An 18,149-nucleotide genomic window follows, 5' to 3' on the forward strand; every position below is an offset into this window, starting at 1 on the left:
CGCCGGGGGTAAGGGCGCGGGGCGGGGGCGGCGGCGGGGCGCGGGCCCGGGCCCCCCTTGGTGACCGGCCGCCCGCCCGCCCCCAGCTCCTGGAGGCCGAGACCATGCAGCACATCTTCCTGAACAACTACCAGCTGTGCGCGGAGATCGGCGAGCCCGTGCTGCAGCACTTCGTGCACCTGCTGGCCACCCACGGGCGGCACGTGCAGTACCTGGACTTCCTGCACACCGTCATCAAGGCCGAGGGCAAGTACGTCAAGAAGTGCCAGGACATGATCATGACCGAGGTGAGGACGGGGCGGGGGGCGGAGGGGGGTGCCCAGGCGGCAGGACCCGGAGTTTGGACAAGTCAGACGGGGTCACGAGAGGGACAGTGAAGGTGCTAGCCCCCGGAGGGAGGACTCAGGCCGCAGAGGCGGGTCTAGGGAGCTCCCGTAACAGGCCCGAAAGAACTCACGCTCGCTCCGCTGTTTCTCCTTGTATTGTCATGTATTTAAAAATGGTTACGCGCCTGCTGTGGGCCGAGGAGCATGTTACCAGGGGGACATCAGTGGGGTGCAAACTCCAGGTGGGGGACCACATCCTGTGTGCTTCTGCATGGGCCCCGGCGTCTGGCACACTGTAGAGGCCCGGTAGACCTGTGAGCCGAAGGCACAAAGGAGGAAGGGCCGAGTCTAAGTCTGGGACAGACGTGGTCTCTGCCCAGAAGCATCTTACAGGGCGGTGTGGGGGCGGGAGGATGGGGGGAGCAGTAAAGGGGGACGAGGGACCTGATAAATGAGGCACCCTGCACCAGAAGTGCTGTACAGTGTGAATTATTAGTTGCTGTTATTACTATTACATAATTGCCGACACGCGAGGATGCAGCTGTGTGCTCTGGGAGGCTTTAAATTCCCCACTGGGAGCAGAGGGCAGGGAGGGGGTGAGCCAGGCAGGGGTGGAATTAGAAAGGGCTTCCTGGGGGAGGCGCCTCTGAAACAAGCCTGAGTGGGATTTCTTTCCTTAGGGGAGGAGGGGGCACTTTTTGTGGGTCCAGGGTTTGGCCCTGATGGCAGGTGGCCTGAGACATCAGCCTACGGCTGCGAGTGCCAGGCAGGGGAGGGTTTTCCTGAGTGTCGGGTGAGGGCTGGGGTCAGAGTCCCAATCTCCCTGGTACGCCGGGGCCCGCTGGACCAGGGGGTCTGACAGGGCACCCCTCCTGCCCGCAGCTGACCAATGCGGGTGACGATGTGGTGGTGTTCTACAATGACAAGGCCTCGCTGGCCCACCTGCTGGACATGATGAAGGCCGCCCGGGATGGCGTGGAGGAACACAGCCCCCTCATGTACCACATCTCCCTGGTGGACTTGCTGGCCGCCTGCGCCGAGGGCAAGAACGTCTATACGGAGATCAAGTGCACCTCCCTGCTGCCCCTGGAGGACGTGGTGTCTGTGGTGACACATGAGGACTGCATCACTGAGGTCTGGGGTGCCTGGGAGAGCTGGGGGGTAGGGGGGTGCGGGGGAGAAGGACTGGTGGAGCCAGGCCGGGGCAGCCGTCAGCCTTTCATGGCCTAGCAGGAAGGGGGAGGTAAGGAAAGTGGGGGCAGGTGGGAGGGGTGTGGGCAGAGGAGCAAGGGGGAGGTCAGGGGAGAATCGGTGAAGTGCAGAGAAAGAGAGCCTGGGCCAGCGGCCCCGCTCACGCCCCTGACCTTGCCGCCGGTTGCGCAGGTGAAAATGGCTTATGTGAACTTCGTGAATCACTGCTATGTGGACACAGAGGTGGAGATGAAGGAGATTTACACCAGCAACCACATCTGGACGCTCTTCGAGAACTTCACCCTGGACATGGCTCGGGTCTGTCCTCTGGTGGGGGTGGGGGGGCGGCGTGGGCTTGTGGGGTGTCCTGCTGGGCAGGGGTGTGGTTGGGAGCCTGGCAGCCTTCCAGAGGGTGGGCGTGGAGGGGCCCCCAGGGCATCTCTCTCTCTCTCCTGCCCCAGGTGTGCAGTAAGCGGGAGAAGCGCCTGGCTGACCCCACGCTGGAGAAGTACGTGCTGACCGTCGTGCTGGACACCATCAACGCGTTCTTCAGCTCTCCGTTCTCTGAGAACAGCACCTCCCTGCAGGTGAGCTTCTCCTGCACGCACAGCTCTTGTGCAGGGCAGGGGGAAGGAGAATATATATTCATGTCTGCTTGTGCATAAAGACGTAGCAGAAGGACATAGACGAGTGTGTTAGTTACACGTGCTGTGTAACAAATTACCCCTGAAGTCAGCGGTTTAAAACAACAAACGTTTATTCTCCTGTAACTTCTGTGCGTCAGGGATTACCGTGGGGATAGTACCCTAGAACAGGAATTCCTAAACTGACTTGGTGTGACGGATCCCAGGGTGGCAGGGGACGGCTGGCAGCACTTACTCACTGGACAAGACGGTCATGCCTACCACAATGGTTAGCAGAGTCCGAGCAGTAATCCAGAGGGCCCGACACCCAGAGATCTTTGGTGTTTTCTTGTCGATCGGGTGCCCCTAGGACTGAAATAGCCTTCTGAAGTCTTACCTGCACCAGCAGAAAAGATCTAGCTAGGGAACAGAAGTTTCTCTTGAATCGTTGGAAGAGTCATGGCCCCTCAATCGATTCCCAGATTCCCAGACTTCATAGCCCAGAGCCCCTTGAAGGCAAGAGAGTCAGGTTCCTTGGAGGAGGGAGCCTACGACAATACCTAAATCATAATACAATTAATCACTGGATGGACACAAGAGCCCAAGAAAGGGGTTACTTATAGGTAGGGGGACTGAGGGTGGGGTGGGTCCTGGTCTCTCAGCAAGGGTGGGTTCATTTTGACACACATGCGCTTGGGCCCTGGGATCTCTTTGGGACTATAAGTAATTGTATCAGCTTTTTCCACCTCTCATCAGTCCCAGGGCAGAGGTGGGAGAATGGGCTGATCGGGTCAAGGTTGGGGTGAGACTTCTTAAAGTATGCCTTTTTGTAGCATACTTTGGGTTTTGAACCATGGGAATATATCACCTTTTCACAATATTTATTTAAAAAAAAATTTTAAAGGAAGGAAAGGGTCAGCAATAGGACTATAAGCCCCAGGTCTGGACCTTGGGGAGTTCTCACAGGGCTGCCACGTACAGTTGGGCAGGTTGTGCACTGCTGAGAGGAACGGGGGTGCCTTTTGCCAATTGGGACAAAGCTGCATGGTAGCTATTGGAAGCCTATTCCTCCACCATGCCCATTCTCAGTGGGCCCTGGTCACTGGGCCTGGGGCCGCCCAGGGTGGAGGGCGGGCCAGGCTGTAGCAGTAGGTGGGTTGCCTCTTGCAGACACACCAGACCATCGTGGTGCAGCTGCTTCAGTCCACCACGCGGCTGCTTGATTGTCCGTGGCTGCAGCAGCAGCACAAGGGCTCCGTGGAGGCCTGCATCCGGACCCTCGCCATGGTGGGTGAGTGTGCCAGGGGCACTGGCTAGCTCCAACCACCCCTCCCCTCCCTTCACTGGAGGGATGCCTGCCCTCAAAATAAACATGTTATTCCTAAGCTCGCCCATCATCTGCTCCCCGGTAGTTCTCAGTAAGTCCTTCTTCGTGTCTAACTGGCATCTTAGCGATTGAGAGAAACTTTTTTCCTTTCAGCTTTGAGTCAGTTCCCCGGAGGAGAATGTTGGGTGACAATCCCCACCCATTTGTAGTTGCAAATGGTTTCAGGCAGAAGGGAGGCCTGTAGATGGTTAAGGGAGCACTGGGGAAGGGGAGAGAGAAGGTGGGAGAGAGGAGGGGAGGGCTCTGGGTGGAGCTAGGGTAGAATCAAAGAGGCAGGAACTACCTCTTTTTACCCCAAAAGGGGAAGAGGGCACCCCAGTCCAAGTGGGGGCCAGTGCATACCCCAGAATCTTGGTTGGTTCTCCCCGTCCCCCAGTACAGCAGCCTGGAGCCTGGCTGGCCGAGCCCCCCCACCCCCCACCTGCCCTCCAGCACCCCCTTGTCTCTCCCCCCAGCCAAAGGCCGGGCCATCTTGCTGCCCATGGACCTGGACGCGCACATCAGCTCGCTGCTCAGCAGTGGCGCCAGCTGCGTGGCCGCTGCCCAGCGCAACGCCTCCAACTACAAGGCGACCACTCGGGCCTTCCCCCGGGTCACGCCCACTGCCAACCAGTGGGACTACAAGAACATCATCGAGAAGCTGCAGGTGGGTGCGGGGCTGCCTGGCATCGGCCACGAGAGCTGCTTCGGAAGTGCAGTTCCGGGCAAGCATCCCTTCCCGCGCTGCCCACACTCCCCAGGAAAGAGGCCCTGTAAGGCCAGGCCCTGCGCAGGGGGCTGAGGGGCATCGTTCCGGGGGAAGCCAGGACAACCCAGGCCTCCGCTAGTGGGGTTGGCGCTCGTGAGGCGCGTCGGGACACCTCTCAGTCCCGATAGCACATTCCTGTTAAGGCGACACTCTCCTACGCACTGCTGAGGGGGTGTGGGGCCTCACTGTCCCCACATGGCAGAGACCAAGGCCCAGGGAGGGGGAGGTGTTTGCCCCAGGTCACACAGCTAGAGGAGGGGCTGGGAGAAAAGCCAGGGCCTCTGGCTCCCAGCCAGGGGCTCTGAGCAGACAGACCACCTGCATCATTCAGGGTGGTTCTGTGGGTGCAGGGCCCCTCAGACGGGCGCGGGGAAATCCGCGGGGCCATTTGGTGTTGGGGTGGGTGGAATGGCCATGCAGCCTCACTCATCTTGGGCCTGGACGGCCCTCACCTGGCCCGGTAGTGACTGTGCTGTGCCCACCCCAGGACATCATCACGGCCCTGGAGGAGCGGCTGAGGCCCCTGGTACAGGCGGAGCTGTCGGTGTTGGTGGACGTCCTGCACTGGCCCGAGCTGCTCTTCCTGGAGGGCAGTGAGGCCTACCAGCGCTGCGAGAGTGGGGGCTTCCTGTCCAAGTGAGCGGCATGCCTGGCCGGGCCGCGGTGGGGGGGGTGCTGGGGTGTGCTCCCCCCAGCACAGGGTGGGACCGGACCGCCCACAGGGCAGAGGGCAGGGTGGGGGAGTGGCTGGAAGGAGGCAGCAGAGGCCGCCCCCAGCGTGCCCTCCTTTCTCCCGGCCAGGCTGATCCAGCACACCAAGGACCTCATGGAGACGGAGGAGAAGCTGTGCGTCAAGGTGCTGCGGACCCTGCAGCAGATGCTGGTCAAGAAGACCAAGTACGGGGAGCGGGTGAGTGCCCGCGTGGGCCGGCAGGGCCAGGGGCCCGGGGCTGGCACGCGCCTGTCGGCGGTCCGATGGTGATGCCACCGTGGGGCGTCGCCCCTTCCCCCAGGGCAGTCAGCTGCGCAAGATGCTGCTACAGAACTACCTCCAGAACCGGAAGTCCAGCTCGAGGGGGGACCCGCCGGACCCCGCGGGCACCGGTCAGTACCACCGCCCCGCCACTCCTGGGCCCGGGGCCCTCCCTTCTGTTCCCCGGCCCCCCCAGCTCCCCTCACACGGGTTCCCCCACTCCAGGCCTGGACCAAGACTGGTCAGCAATTGCGGCCACCCAGTGCCGGCTGGACAAGGAGGGGGCCACCAAGCTGGTATGTGACCTGATCACCAGCACCAAGAATGAGAAGATCTTCCAGGAGAGCATTGGCCTGGCCATCCGCCTGCTGGACGGTGGCAACACCGAGATCCAGGTGTGGAGTGTGGAGCGGCTGGGCGTGCCCGGGCTCCCCTCTGAGTGGCGCTTCCTGCTCAGCGGTGGTCCGGTGCACCACGTTGCTGTGGGGCCAGGGCTTGGCCACGGGGCTAGGAGCTGGTGGCCAGCAGGAGTCTGGCGACGCGTGGGCGCCTCCACCTCCCATAACTGCCCCTGTGTCACGCGGCCTCTTTCTGCCCGCGCAGCCCGTCCTGCTCAAGCCAGGCCTGAGCCTGTCTCCCCTCCACGCTGCCCACATCACGTCCATCGTTCCTGCTTCTCGGTCTCTGCTCAGGCTTCCTTCCCTCCTCTTCCATGTCCCCCTCAGCCTTTGGTGCCAACCGAAGGACTGCCTCCTCTGAAAAGTCCCCTATGAGTGCCTTATCCCCATTCATTCATTCATGCTTTATTGTTTTCACTTTTTTAAAAGATTTATTTATTTGAGAGAGAAAGAGAGAGAGGTGGGGAGGGGCAAAGGGAGAAGGAGAGAGAGTCTTAAGCAGACTCCGTGCTGGGTGTAGAGGCCGATGCAAGGCTCGATCTCACAACTCTGAGAATCTGACCTGAGCTGAAACCAAGAGTTGGACGCTTAACCGTCTGTGCCACCCAGGCGCCCCTCATGCATTGTTTTAGTAAGTCTGCACTTAGGGCCTTCCATGTGCCTAGCACTAAGGACTCAGCTGTGAACAGAAAAGACAAAATCCATATATCCTATGAATTGGTCCTATATCCTAGTGGGGACAACAGCCCATGACTATAGTCCCTACGTGGTCTGGAGAACGTGCTGGACATTGCTAATAGAGGTGAGGGGCCTGGGGGCGCTGGGGCAGGGATGGGGAGAAGGCCCCTGCAGAGGGACCAGTGCAGCAAGGGCCCAGAGGTGAGCAAGTGGACGAGGGGGGTGGGCCATACCAGGCAGAGCAGGGAGCGGGTGCCAAGAGAGGTGGCAGGCCATCAGGAGGCCTCATGGGCCCTGTGAGGTGGGGCTTCTCCTGTGGGTGAGATGGGGCCACTGCAGGGTGTCAGGCAGAGGAGGGACAAGGCTAGACTTCCAAGGGACACCTCTGCTGCTGCGTGGGGAGCAGACGGAGAGCCAAGGGCAGACGCAGATGGTGTGAGGGGGCTAGTGCAGGCCCCCAGCATAGCAGTGACGGCAGTTACGGACCCTTCCCCTCCGCCTCAGACAGTCCTGACTGCCCCTGCCCCAGCTGCAGTCCCTGGGCACATTGGGGACCCGTCTGCAGCCCAGCCTTGTCCCTGCAGCATGGGAGAGAGCTCTCCAGGGACTCACCAAGGGCTGCTTAGCACCAGGCCCAGTGCTGAGGCTGTCCCCCATGTCACTGTCCCCCCCCAGAAATCCTTCTACAACCTGATGACGAGTGACAAGAAGTCAGAGCGCTTCTTCAAAGTGTTACACGACCGCATGAAGCGGGCCCAGCAGGAGACCAAGTCCACGGTGGCCGTCAACATGAACGACCTGGGCAGCCAGCCGCGTGAGGACCGGGAGCCGATAGACCCCACCACCAAAGGTCAGAGGTCACGGTGGTACAGGATGGGGGTGCTGGCCCCGGGTCGGAGGGCGCAGGGTGAGGGTGGTCGCAGGGCAAGATGCGCAGGCAGGGGGCCCGAGGGCGGAACACAGGGTGAGAGTGAGGGTCCGGTCCCTTCCGGCAGCCCCAGCCTCACCAGGCCTCCCCCGCAGGCCGCGTAGCTTCCTTCTCGATGCCGGGCTCCCCATCCCGCTATTCGCTGGGCCCCAGCCTGCGCCGGGGCCACGAGGTGGGTGAGCGCGGACAGAGCAACGAGATGGGCACGTCCGTGCTCATCATGCAGCCCATCCTGCGCTTCCTGCAGCTGCTGTGTGAGAATCACAACCGGGACCTGCAGGTGCGTGCCTGCCCCTCCCCCGCCGCCCGGCCAGCGCGGGGACCCCCACCCCGCCGTCTGCCCGTGGGCCCCTGCTCTGCCCGCTGCTCTGCCGCCGGCACAGGGCGGGCTCCCCCGGGCAGGCCTCTCCCTCCCTGCGAGAGCTGTGCCACGCCCACCGTCCCATGCCCTGCAGAACTTCCTGCGCTCCCAGAACAACAAGACCAACTACAACCTGGTGTGCGAGACGCTCCAGTTCCTGGACATCATGTGCGGCAGCACCACGGGCGGCCTGGGGCTGCTGGGCCTTTACATCAACGAGGACAACGTGGGCCTTGTCATCCAGACCCTGGAGACCCTTACCGAGTACTGCCAGGGCCCCTGCCACGAGAACCAGGTGAGCTGTCCGACAGGGCATGTGGCCACGTGGGTGCAGGGAGCAGGCTGGACAGGGGAGAGACTCAGGCCTCCAGAGCCGCCAGCGTTCTGAGGGGCCCGGGCCCCGTGTCCCCCACTGCCTCTGCCAGAGCTGCATCGTGACGCACGAGTCCAATGGCATAGACATCATCACTGCGCTGATCCTCAACGACATCAGTCCCCTGTGCAAGTACCGCATGGATCTGGTGCTGCAGCTCAAGGTGGGGCCCGTGGCCGCCCACGTGAGTGTGCATGCGATGGCGTGCACACATGCATGTGGCACGTGTGTGGAGTATGCGGACTGGGGTGTGCTGATGGGTTCAACACGCGCACACAGATGAGTGTGTGAGCAAACGTGCTGCATGTGCGCTCCAGGCGCTAACGAGTTCTGGGTTTATCTGAGGGCCTGCTGTGCGTGTGTCGCTCTCGGGGATGGTGTGCTCCTGCCGCGGGGTGCGGGTGAAGGCAGCGGGGGCGGTGGGGGGAGGTGGGCTGGATTTGCAGGACGCTTCTCAGCAAGTCCTGGGGGACAGTGGGGAACAGGGAGGCCGTGGCACATCTTCCGGGCCTAGAGAGGCTGCTGGGGACTAGACAGAGGAAGGGGTTGTTGGGGGGCACGGTGGGGGCTCTCAGACTATGGCCTGTCCCCCTCTCCCCACCTCTCTGCAGGACAATGCCTCCAAGCTGCTCTTGGCTCTGATGGAGAGCCGGCATGACAGTGAAAACGCGGAGCGAATCCTCATCAGCCTGCGGCCCCAGGAGCTGGTGAGGCTGGGCCAGGGGTGCGGTGGGAAGGTGTGAGTGGGTGGGGTGTGGGGGGACAGGACCGGGATTAGGGCATTCCTACGGCCCCAGGAAGACGGCGTTCAAACAGGCGCTGCCTCACCAGGTGGACGTCATCAAGAAGGCCTACGTGCAGGAGGAGGAGCGTGAGAACTCGGAGGTGAGCCCACGGGAAGTGGGCCACAATATCTACATCCTGGCGCTGCAGGTACCAGCCCCCCCGTGGCCCCGCCCCCGGCGGCCCTGCCCCCCCCGTGACCACGCCCCACGACTCCGTGCCTCTCTCCTCCTCTCCCGCAGCTCTCCAGGCACAACAAGCAGCTGCAGCACCTGCTGAAGCCGGTGAAGCGCATCCAAGAGGAGGAGGCCGAGGGCATCTCTTCCATGGTGGGGGCCCGGGGACCAGGCAGGATGTGGGGAGGGGCTTAGACTTAGGGGCGGGACTGGGGAGAGAGTGGTTGGTGGGTTGGTATCTGGAGGTGAGGCTAGGGATTGAGGGCAGGGAAGAGGGCAGAGGGGAGAGCGGAGGGCCCGCAGGAATCAGGATGAGGCCAGGGGCGGGGCCAGGAGCTCTGGGCGGAGCGCGACCGGGGGGCGTGGCCTGAATCTGAGTAAAGAGCTAGAATTGGGGGGTGGAGGGCCGGGCTCAGGGTGGGAAGAGCCAGACCTGTGGCTCCGGCTGAAACCTAGCCGTACCAGTGGGAGCGAAGCTCTGGGACGGGTCTGGAAGCCCAGAGCAGGACAGCAGAGGGTGGTGACTGTCTTCTGGGATTGTCCGGACATGGCTCTCCCACTACCCCCTCTTAATTTGGGGCTGCATCCTAGTTGGGCTGGGCTGGCTCTGGTCCGGTTGGGGAACCCTCGGGCAGGTAGGGCTGGGTGGCAGGACTAGCAGTGGGGAATTGCAGGGCCTGACCTCAGCGGCCCCTCTGCCCCCAGCTCAGCCTCAACAACAAGCAGCTATCCCAGATGCTCAAGTCCTCAGCGCCCGCCCAGGAGGAGGAGGAGGACCCCCTGGCCTACTATGAGAACCACACGTCCCAGATAGAGGTGGGGCCAGAGGCAGAGGGGGCCCTGGGAGTGAGGGCCGGGCCCCTGGCCCTTGGTGGCAAGGGCCCAGGTGTGACCTCGTGTCTGTGTGCGCCCAGATCGTGCGGCAGGACCGCAGCATGGAGCAGATCGTGTTCCCGGTGCCTGGCATCTGCCAGTTCCTGACGGAGGAGACCAAGCACCGGCTCTTCACCACCACAGAGCAGGACGAGCAGGGCAGCAAAGTGAGCGACTTCTTCGACCAGTCCTCCTTCCTGCACAACGAAATGGAATGGCAGCGCAAGCTCCGCAGTGAGGACCCCCACGGGGGCGGGTGGGCAAGGCTGGGACTGGAGCTGCTCAGTGGTGCCCCCTGCGCACCCCCCTTACCTGCTGGTGGTGGCTGCACCCCACCCCACCCCTGGGAGGGTTCCAGTCAACGTTTTCCTCCTGAAGTGGGGCCTGGAGCTTGTGCCGGCGCTGGGGGCCCGTGCGGGTGGGTGGACAACATGAAGGAGAGACCCCGCTCTCACCGGCCCGCCGCCACCCCCCTCCCCCAGGCATGCCACTGATCTACTGGTTCTCCCGCCGCATGACCCTGTGGGGCAGTATTTCCTTCAACCTGGCGGTCTTTATCAACATCATCATTGCCTTCTTCTACCCCTACATGGAGGGCGCGTCCACAGGTGGGGACACAAGCCTGGCAGGCTCCCCCTCCTTGGGTCTGGGCAGAGCCTTGGGGCCAGCAGGTTCTGTGGGGACCAGAGGCAGAGTGGGGAAGAGCACCCTGGCCCTGCTCTTTGGGCTCTGCACCCTATCCTGGGGAGACACAGATGTGGTCCTGTGGGACAGATGGGGTCCTTGACCTCTGGAGACAGTACATGCCCCTCACTGCGTCTCTGTCACACACAAACGCGAGCCAGAGGTCAGATACGGTAGCAGCACCTGAATAGGGCCTCCTGCCTTAAGCCCAGTCGGGCAGGTGTGATGGTGGGGGGGGGGACCCTAATACCAGGTGACCAAGACCTTTATAGGGAAGGTTTCTAGGAGGAGGTGGCTTCTTGGGGTGTGCCGGGGCTGGGGCCGTGGTGGGCTTAACTGAGCGGCGCTCGCCCCTGCACCCTGGCCTCAGGCGTGCTGGGCTCCCCACTCATCTCACTGCTGTTCTGGATCCTCATCTGCTTCTCCATCGCGGCCCTGTTCACCAAGCGCTACAGCGTCCGGCCCCTCATCGTGGCGCTCATTCTGCGCTCCATCTACTACCTGGGCATCGGGCCCACACTCAGCATCCTGGGCGCCCTCAACGTGAGTGCCGGCGGGACCCCACCCCACCCCCGCTCGTGGCGCCGTAGGACCTCACGCCGGCCAGGCGGCTCCCAGCAGCCGCTGCTCTGCCCTATCCGGCTTGTCCCTGTGATGGGATCAAGCTTGTTAAAGACCCACGGTTAGGGCTGTTCTGTGCCTCCTCCCCTCCCTAGACCACCTGGGGCAGCCGGCACTCAGAGCCAGCTAGCCAGAAGTCACTTGGGGGCCCCAGCTTCAGGGCTGCTGTGTACACGGTGTTAGTGGGGCGCTGCCCAAAGGCACTATTCGCACTGCGGACAGCAAAGATTTGTATGTTGTGACGATTCCTGACAGCTGGAAATAAAAAGTATCTGGAGCAGGGAGGGGTGGGCCAGGCGCCTTTTCCTAACTGACCCAGTCGCCGTAAAGGCCAGGGTTGGTCTGTCCAACTCCGCTCTCCTTTACCTGCATCTCACTTTCTTCCTGGAGCCAGGGACCCCAGGGGCTTCTCCCCATTCCATCCCAGGAGCCCGGATACATTTCTGGAAGCCTTTTCATTAATGCCGAGCCTGCCGGGCTGAGCAGGACCAGCTCAGATCCGCTCCACAGAAGGGCCGCCAGCCTCTGAGCTGGGCACTGGGCGAGCACAGCAGCAGGGAGTGGAGATCTGGGGTGGGTGGTGGGACACTGATCCCCATGCCCTGTACTCGCCCCCAGCTGACCAACAAGATCGTCTTTGTGGTGAGCTTTGTGGGTAACCGCGGCACCTTCATCCGGGGCTATAAGGCCATGGTCATGGACATGGAGTTCCTCTACCACGTGGGCTACATCCTGACCAGTGTCCTGGGCCTCTTCGTCCATGAGCTTTTCTACAGCATCCTGGTGAGCCTGCTGGGGGCTGGGGCGGGCAGGGGCATGGGGGCGGTCGGCACTCTCCTCAAGCTGCTAGCGGTTCCCAGCACCAGGCTCTCTGTCCCGTCCTCTTGCTGTGGGGCTGGGAGAGATGGATTTCCAGAGTCCTCCTCTGCCTGACCCCGCCTGGCCTTCAGGGCCCTGCCGGCCACCCTTGACCCCCATCTGGAACCAGGGTTTGCGTCCCAGCTTGGACACTACTAGCTTTATACTTTGGGGCAAGTTTCTTAACTGCCCCGTGCCTCCATTTCTGTATCTGTAAAACGAGGATAATTAATAGCACCTACCTTCTAGAATAATTGTGAGGTCGACATGAGCTCACACAAAAATCACATAGAATGCATCCTGGCAGATAGCAAGCGCACTTTAAGAGTTGGCCATCTTTCTCCCCCCGTGTGTGGGATTTGCCTGCCCATTCACCCTTTACGCCTTCTTCTGGGCAACACTCCCTTCCCTTGGCCTTAGAACGCCAGGTTCCTCTGAGTAGCCTCCCCTGACAGGTCCACTAGGCTGGTTCCACCTGCCAAACACAGACCCTTCTGGAGGAGCCTGGGGGAAACCACCGGGAGCCGGGCAGCCCTGGGATCCAGTGGCGCCTGCAGTCCCTCATGGCCCTGTCCCGGCCCTGCAGCTCTTTGACCTCATCTACCGTGAGGAGACGCTGTTCAACGTCATCAAGAGCGTGACTCGCAATGGCCGCTCCATCCTGCTGACCGCCCTGCTGGCCCTCATCCTCGTCTACCTTTTCTCCATCGTTGGCTTCCTCTTCCTCAAGGATGACTTCATCCTCGAGGTCGACCGGCTGCCCGGCAATCACTCTGGAGGTCTGGCGGCCCCTCTCCTTGGGGGGTGTGGGGACTGAGGGGGTGCACAAATGACCTGTGTCAGGACCAGGCCCTGGGAGTGCTTATCCACCAGGCTCCCTGCCTCAGTTTCTCCTCTTGGGTTCCAGGGAGGTCTAGCTATGCCAACCTGCCTCCCTTTTCCCTGGCACAGACTGAGGGGGTGGGAGAGCCCTGGTTCGGCTTCCTAAAGAGCCTCTTGCTTGCGGACCCTGGCATTCGTGTTAAACTTGGTATTTGCTGGGGCTGCCTGTGTGCCAGGCTCAGGGGTGCAGACCCCCTTCCTGCCCTTCGTGCACTGCCCAGTGGGGCCGAGGGCACGAAGACCCTTCACTTGTAGCCTGGCAGAGTCGGGAGGCTTCGTGGAGGATGTGATGCTGGGGACACAACCTGGGGAATGATAAGGCCCGCTATGTCCTTATCCTGGTGACCTCATCCATGTCCTCTCTAGCCAGCCCCCTGGGCATGCCACATGGAGCTGCCACATTCGTGGGCACATGCAGTGGGGACAAGCTGAACTGTGTGTCAGGGGTCTCGGTGCCTGAGGTCCTGGAAGGTGAGGGCAGTGTGCCTGGGGGAGGGGCGCGGGGGCAGGGGGCTCAGCCTGGGTATGAGCACACACTCCACGTGTAGGGAACGCGGAGCTGGAGAGCACGGAGCGGGCCTGTGACACTCTGCTGATGTGCATTGTCACTGTCATGAACCACGGGCTGCGCAACGGTGGCGGCGTGGGCGACATTCTCCGCAAGCCCTCCAAAGATGTGAGCATGCCCTGCCCCACTCCCAAATCCACACGGCCCAAGCCCTGGCCAGGTCAGCCACTGTGAGGTCCTGCCGCTGGCTCACGGCCTGGCAGAGCGGCTTGGCCCCCGCCTTGCATCCCCTTTCCCAGCTCTTGCACAGGTCAAAGTGCAGTTAGGTGGTTGTTGAGTTTCCCTACCCGACTCCGCTCACACATCCCCATCAGCTTGCCATAGTCGCTCTAAGGAAAGACCTTGGCAACCATGCTTTGCCCAGGCTAGGGAAGGCGTGAGTCAGACGTCGGGCGGATCCCCGGCTACACTGGCTTCATCTGTGAGGCAGGGCCCCAGCCCACAGTGGGGGCGGGCAGGGTGGGGAAGCTGAGTCGGCTCCACGAGGCCTCAGGATTTGACTCGGGCAGCCAGGCATTACTAGTAGTCAGTCTGTCCTCAGTCGCATGGGGGCGAGAAGCTGCTTCCTGGCCAGAGTTTCTAGAATGTGTGAGGCCAGGCATCCCCGGGCGGGGCAGAGGAGTTCAGAGCTGGCTCTGCCCCCCACCAAAAGTCAGGGGCAGAGACAAGCCTCCACCTGCAGCCTCAGTGCCCTGCGCCAGACTCCTTCCACAGGGCTCAGGCCCAGCTGGTATCCTGAGTCCGCTCTTTCCTGATCCACAGTCAGGGCCTGCGGTTGCAGTGCTCGCTGCCCGGAGTGAGGCTGGGTCGGCTTTGCCGCCCTCGGGGCCCCGGGAGCCAGACGCTTCGTTCCCCTCTCTGAGCGCCCTGGCCCCTCCCTGAGCCCGGCCTCCCTGCCTCGCCCCGCAGGAGTCTCTCTTCCCGGCCCGCGTGGTCTACGACCTCCTGTTCTTCTTCGTCGTCATCATCATTGTGCTGAACCTCATCTTCGGCGTGATCATCGACACCTTTGCTGACCTGCGCAGCGAGAAGCAGAAGAAGGAGGAGATTCTCAAGACCACGTGCTTCATCTGCGGTGAGGCTCCGATCCTGCCCTCACGGGCCGAGGCGGGGCTGGGGCAGCCTGTCTGGCCTTTCCCCGGTTCCCGGGGCCACTGGGGCTGCAGCTCGATGGCCGTCTGCTCACCCTACCCTTGGGGAGAATGGGACCCTGCCTGGGCTGAGAGAAGGGAGTGGGAAAGAGCCTCAGAAACCATTCCTCCAAACCTCAGTTCACGGAGGAAACCGAAGCTCTCTGGTCTCTGTCCAGAGTTCTTCGGACTGCTGGTAGGAGGTGCTAGCCCCTTCGTCACAGCCTAAGGAGCAGGCCTCCCCTGCGACACAAACCCCTTCTCAACTGTTCCTGCTTCGCCTGGCTCGGAGGGCTGGCTGCCACGGTCCTTAGCCGCCGTGGAGGGCCGCAGCCGTGGCAGGGCGGGGGCCCCGCGGCCAAGTGGCTGGTGCCTTAAATAGAAATGACCTAAGTAGGCCGGGGTGGGCTGTCACACGTGTTCACCAGCCCCGTCAGCCTGAGAACCAATGCCCCCACCGCACCAAGAGGCGGGGTCTGCTCGGCCAGGTGGCCCCAGGTGGCTCTGGGAGGCCGACAGTTTCGTCCTTACCCTCGGCATCCTCAGGTCTGGAGAGAGACAAGTTTGATAACAAGACCGTGTCATTTGAGGAGCACATCAAGTTCGAACACAACATGTGGAACTACCTGTACTTCATCGTGCTGGTCCGCGTGAAAAACAAGACGGACTACACAGGCCCCGAGAGCTACGTGGCCCAGATGATCAAGGTGTGGACCCGGGAGGAGCGGCCGTGGCCGCCGGGGTGGGACCGCTGGGAACACTTGTGGAAAGGCTGGCCTCCCTGGAGCCCCGCCAGCGGCCCGTGCTGCGGAGGGGCCTCTGAGCTCTTCTGCACGGGCTCTGTTGTCAGGAAAAAGCCCACAGCACACCCATCAGCCCCAAAGGACGTGCATGGTGTCCCCGGGGCCTGGGGTGCCTGATACTGAGGAATCAGGGGAGCAGGGCCGGCGCTGCCCCGGCTGCTGCTCTGCGGACCATTCTGAGGCAGCCTTTTCCAGCTCGGCAAGAGGAAGGGCAGCTTCCCAAAGCTTTGGATGGTCCAGGCTGAGAGGGAGCCTGGAAAAACTTGCAACTATCAGACTTAGGAGGAATCAGAGTTAATCTGTCCAATTTCCATAGTGATGAAGGGAGTGAAGGCAGTGAATTACAAAAAAAAAAGTCTTGCAATGTTTTGGGAAAAGGAAGCCCATCCGTTCCATCAAATGTAGTACATCTTCAACTTACTGCACAATGGACAAATCGCAGGCTAAAAGGAAATACCTATTTGGGGGGGGTTCTATTGGTTTTCGAAGTCTGTAATTTGAACTGATCTTTGAGTACAGGTTTATCTGTTGATCGGAGAACTCACAGCTTGTGACAAGGAGTCAGAAAACTCATGCCCCCCTCCCCCTCCTCCCGTGTCCCAGGAAATGTGGCCTTGCCTCTCCGACACGTCAGATGCCAGCAGAGTCTCCCTTCCCTCAACGTGCCATGTGTCTGACTCGCATCTTCCTGGGGTGTGGGGTGTGTGGTGGGGTGGGGCGGAAGGAAGGAAGGAAGGAAGGAGCTTCAGGGTCTGGTGCCAAGCCCCTCCTCCACCTCTCGCAGGGTGTTAGGAGAGTAAACAGATGGTGCTGATATCAGTGAGACTTGAGGCCGGCTAACGGAAGTTAGCCTGTCCCAGTGCACTGGCCTCTCAACGCCCCGCCGAGGGTTCACCGCCAGCTCTCTGGCTCGGGGGAGGACCCCAGTCGGTGCAGATTTTCCAGTGACACATCCCTGGGGAGTAATTTGTCCAGGGTGTGACAGCAGGCTCCCCTCCATTACTGCTTTTCTAAACGAGGCCTTCCTAGGCTCGGCCCAGCTCGCTCATCCTGCCGGGATCTTTTTCAGAACAAGAACCTGGACTGGTTCCCCCGGATGAGGGCCATGTCCCTAGTGAGCAACGAGGGGGAAGGGGAGCAGAATGAGATCCGGATTCTTCAGGACAAGCTCAACTCCACCATGAAGCTGGTGTCCCACCTCACTGCCCAGCTCAATGAGCTCAAGGAGCAGGTGTGTACCCAGGCCCATCCTGGACCCACCCTCGGGGGTCCCATGCTGCGCAGCTTCAGACCGTTACTGGGAGGTCACAGCCCAGCCTCCGGTGGAGGGCGGAGGGGAGGGTGCTGGGGCTTTCATGCTCCTTCCTTTCCTTCTTGGGTCTGGGGTGGAAGGTGCCACTCTTCCCCGCCCCCCCTCCCCACCACCCCACCCTGGAAAGCTAGACTGAGGTTGGCAGCCCCTATCTGTGAGCCCCCTGAAAGACAGCCAAGTGGACCCTTGGTAGAGGTGTGAGGGTTCCTTCCCCTCCCTTCCCCCCTCACCCCTAGCACCTGCTAGGGAGGCTTTCTGAGGGATTCACCAGTGATGGAGGAGGTCAAGGCATCCTACTTCTCAAGATCCCTTCTTGCCCAGAGCATCTTCCTCTCTATCCGGCAGTGGCTAAACGAGGCTAGGCAGCCCCTCTTTTGGGGGGGTGGTTCCCCAGCTGCACCACATCAGGGTTTGTGATGCACTAATTGAGGACAAGGGTTTGGGGCGGACATCCTCATACACCCTGGGGGAGCCTTGGGCCGCTGCCAGCGCTGAACAGCAGCTGGGCCCACTGGGCAGGGGGCCGGGCACCAGCCCCGCCCCAGTGCCCATGGAGGGAGGGTGCCGGGCTGCCTGAGCGGACGTGTGGGCCCCCATTTAATCCTAGATGACAGAGCAGCGGAAGCGCAGGCAACGCCTGGGCTTTGTGGACGTCCAGACCTGCATGAGCCGCTGAGGAGAGCCACCGAGGCCCCGACGGGGCAGCCGTCACAGACAGCTGGGGTGGGAATGCTGCTCCTTCCCCTGGGTCAGGTGGCCCGGCCAGCCCGCCAGCCTCTCAAGGCCAGGTGCCACTCGGCCTCCAGCTCCCATTCTGCTGGATACCCCTGAGCCGTCCCAGGCTCTGGCCAGCATGGAGTGGGGAGCCGCGGAGCTGACAGTCCTGCCTAGAGCCGTTAGAGACAACTCAGAAAGTCACTGGGACTCAGCTTACCTTAATGCCTTAGAGGAAGAGAAGTCGTCTGGAAGGACAACCGCTTTGCCCCTTAAAGCAGTAACTGACATTCCTGTGTTCCTCCTTGCGGGTCGTTAGGAGTGGGGTCGCCTCTTTATTCTAAGCACTACATTTCGGCCTCCCCTGCTCCCGGGGGAGGTGCAGTAATGCTGTTGTTGCTAGTGATTTTAGTGCTCTGTTATTTAACTTATTCAGGGGTGCCATGCTCAGCCCTGGCCACGGCTGCATGGCTCCCCCCAGGCCCCAGATCTGTAGACAGCATGGAGACCTCATCATCCAGGCCATCCCTCTGGCTTGGCCCCAGGGAGACTGTGACTCGAGGATGAAGAGCCTTGCTTCTGGGACCTGCCTCTTCCTAGTAGGACTGCTGAGAAGCATCACTGGCCCAGATGACAGGGCCCGGGTGTGTTTGAGTGGCTGGTTTTTGACTGCTTGTTTTATCTCTTGGTGTAACATTTTACACATCTTTTGGCCTGAGAACTAATGTTAATTGCCTTAAATAAATTAATAGAACTCTA

General features: G+C 61.5%; 1 protein-coding gene across 1 annotated transcript in view; it reads left to right on the forward strand.

Annotated features, from left to right (window-relative positions):
• The window catches only part of ITPR3 (inositol 1,4,5-trisphosphate receptor type 3), a 75,384-nt gene extending 57,235 nt beyond the window's left edge, over positions 1–18,149 (forward strand). Inside the window, exons 31-58 of the mRNA XM_034660564.1 lie at positions 1,209–1,460; positions 1,710–1,835; positions 1,979–2,104; positions 3,311–3,431; positions 3,983–4,173; positions 4,763–4,911; positions 5,077–5,185; positions 5,289–5,379; positions 5,474–5,643; positions 7,000–7,174; positions 7,348–7,532; positions 7,708–7,908; positions 8,039–8,149; positions 8,598–8,693; positions 8,818–8,919; positions 9,012–9,098; positions 9,651–9,761; positions 9,860–10,052; positions 10,301–10,426; positions 10,873–11,045; positions 11,742–11,906; positions 12,568–12,760; positions 13,230–13,334; positions 13,412–13,539; positions 14,341–14,506; positions 15,108–15,268; positions 16,434–16,595; positions 17,284–18,149. Of these exons, the coding sequence (XP_034516455.1) occupies positions 1,209–1,460; positions 1,710–1,835; positions 1,979–2,104; positions 3,311–3,431; positions 3,983–4,173; positions 4,763–4,911; positions 5,077–5,185; positions 5,289–5,379; positions 5,474–5,643; positions 7,000–7,174; positions 7,348–7,532; positions 7,708–7,908; positions 8,039–8,149; positions 8,598–8,693; positions 8,818–8,919; positions 9,012–9,098; positions 9,651–9,761; positions 9,860–10,052; positions 10,301–10,426; positions 10,873–11,045; positions 11,742–11,906; positions 12,568–12,760; positions 13,230–13,334; positions 13,412–13,539; positions 14,341–14,506; positions 15,108–15,268; positions 16,434–16,595; positions 17,284–17,352 (4,044 nt within the window). The 3' untranslated portion in view covers positions 17,353–18,149. The remainder of the gene's footprint in view (positions 1–1,208; positions 1,461–1,709; positions 1,836–1,978; positions 2,105–3,310; positions 3,432–3,982; positions 4,174–4,762; positions 4,912–5,076; positions 5,186–5,288; positions 5,380–5,473; positions 5,644–6,999; positions 7,175–7,347; positions 7,533–7,707; positions 7,909–8,038; positions 8,150–8,597; positions 8,694–8,817; positions 8,920–9,011; positions 9,099–9,650; positions 9,762–9,859; positions 10,053–10,300; positions 10,427–10,872; positions 11,046–11,741; positions 11,907–12,567; positions 12,761–13,229; positions 13,335–13,411; positions 13,540–14,340; positions 14,507–15,107; positions 15,269–16,433; positions 16,596–17,283) is intronic.

The sequence above is a fragment of the Ailuropoda melanoleuca genome, chromosome 5 (assembly GCF_002007445.2).
Source record: "Ailuropoda melanoleuca isolate Jingjing chromosome 5, ASM200744v2, whole genome shotgun sequence".
Lineage (NCBI taxonomy): Eukaryota > Metazoa > Chordata > Mammalia > Carnivora > Ursidae > Ailuropoda > Ailuropoda melanoleuca.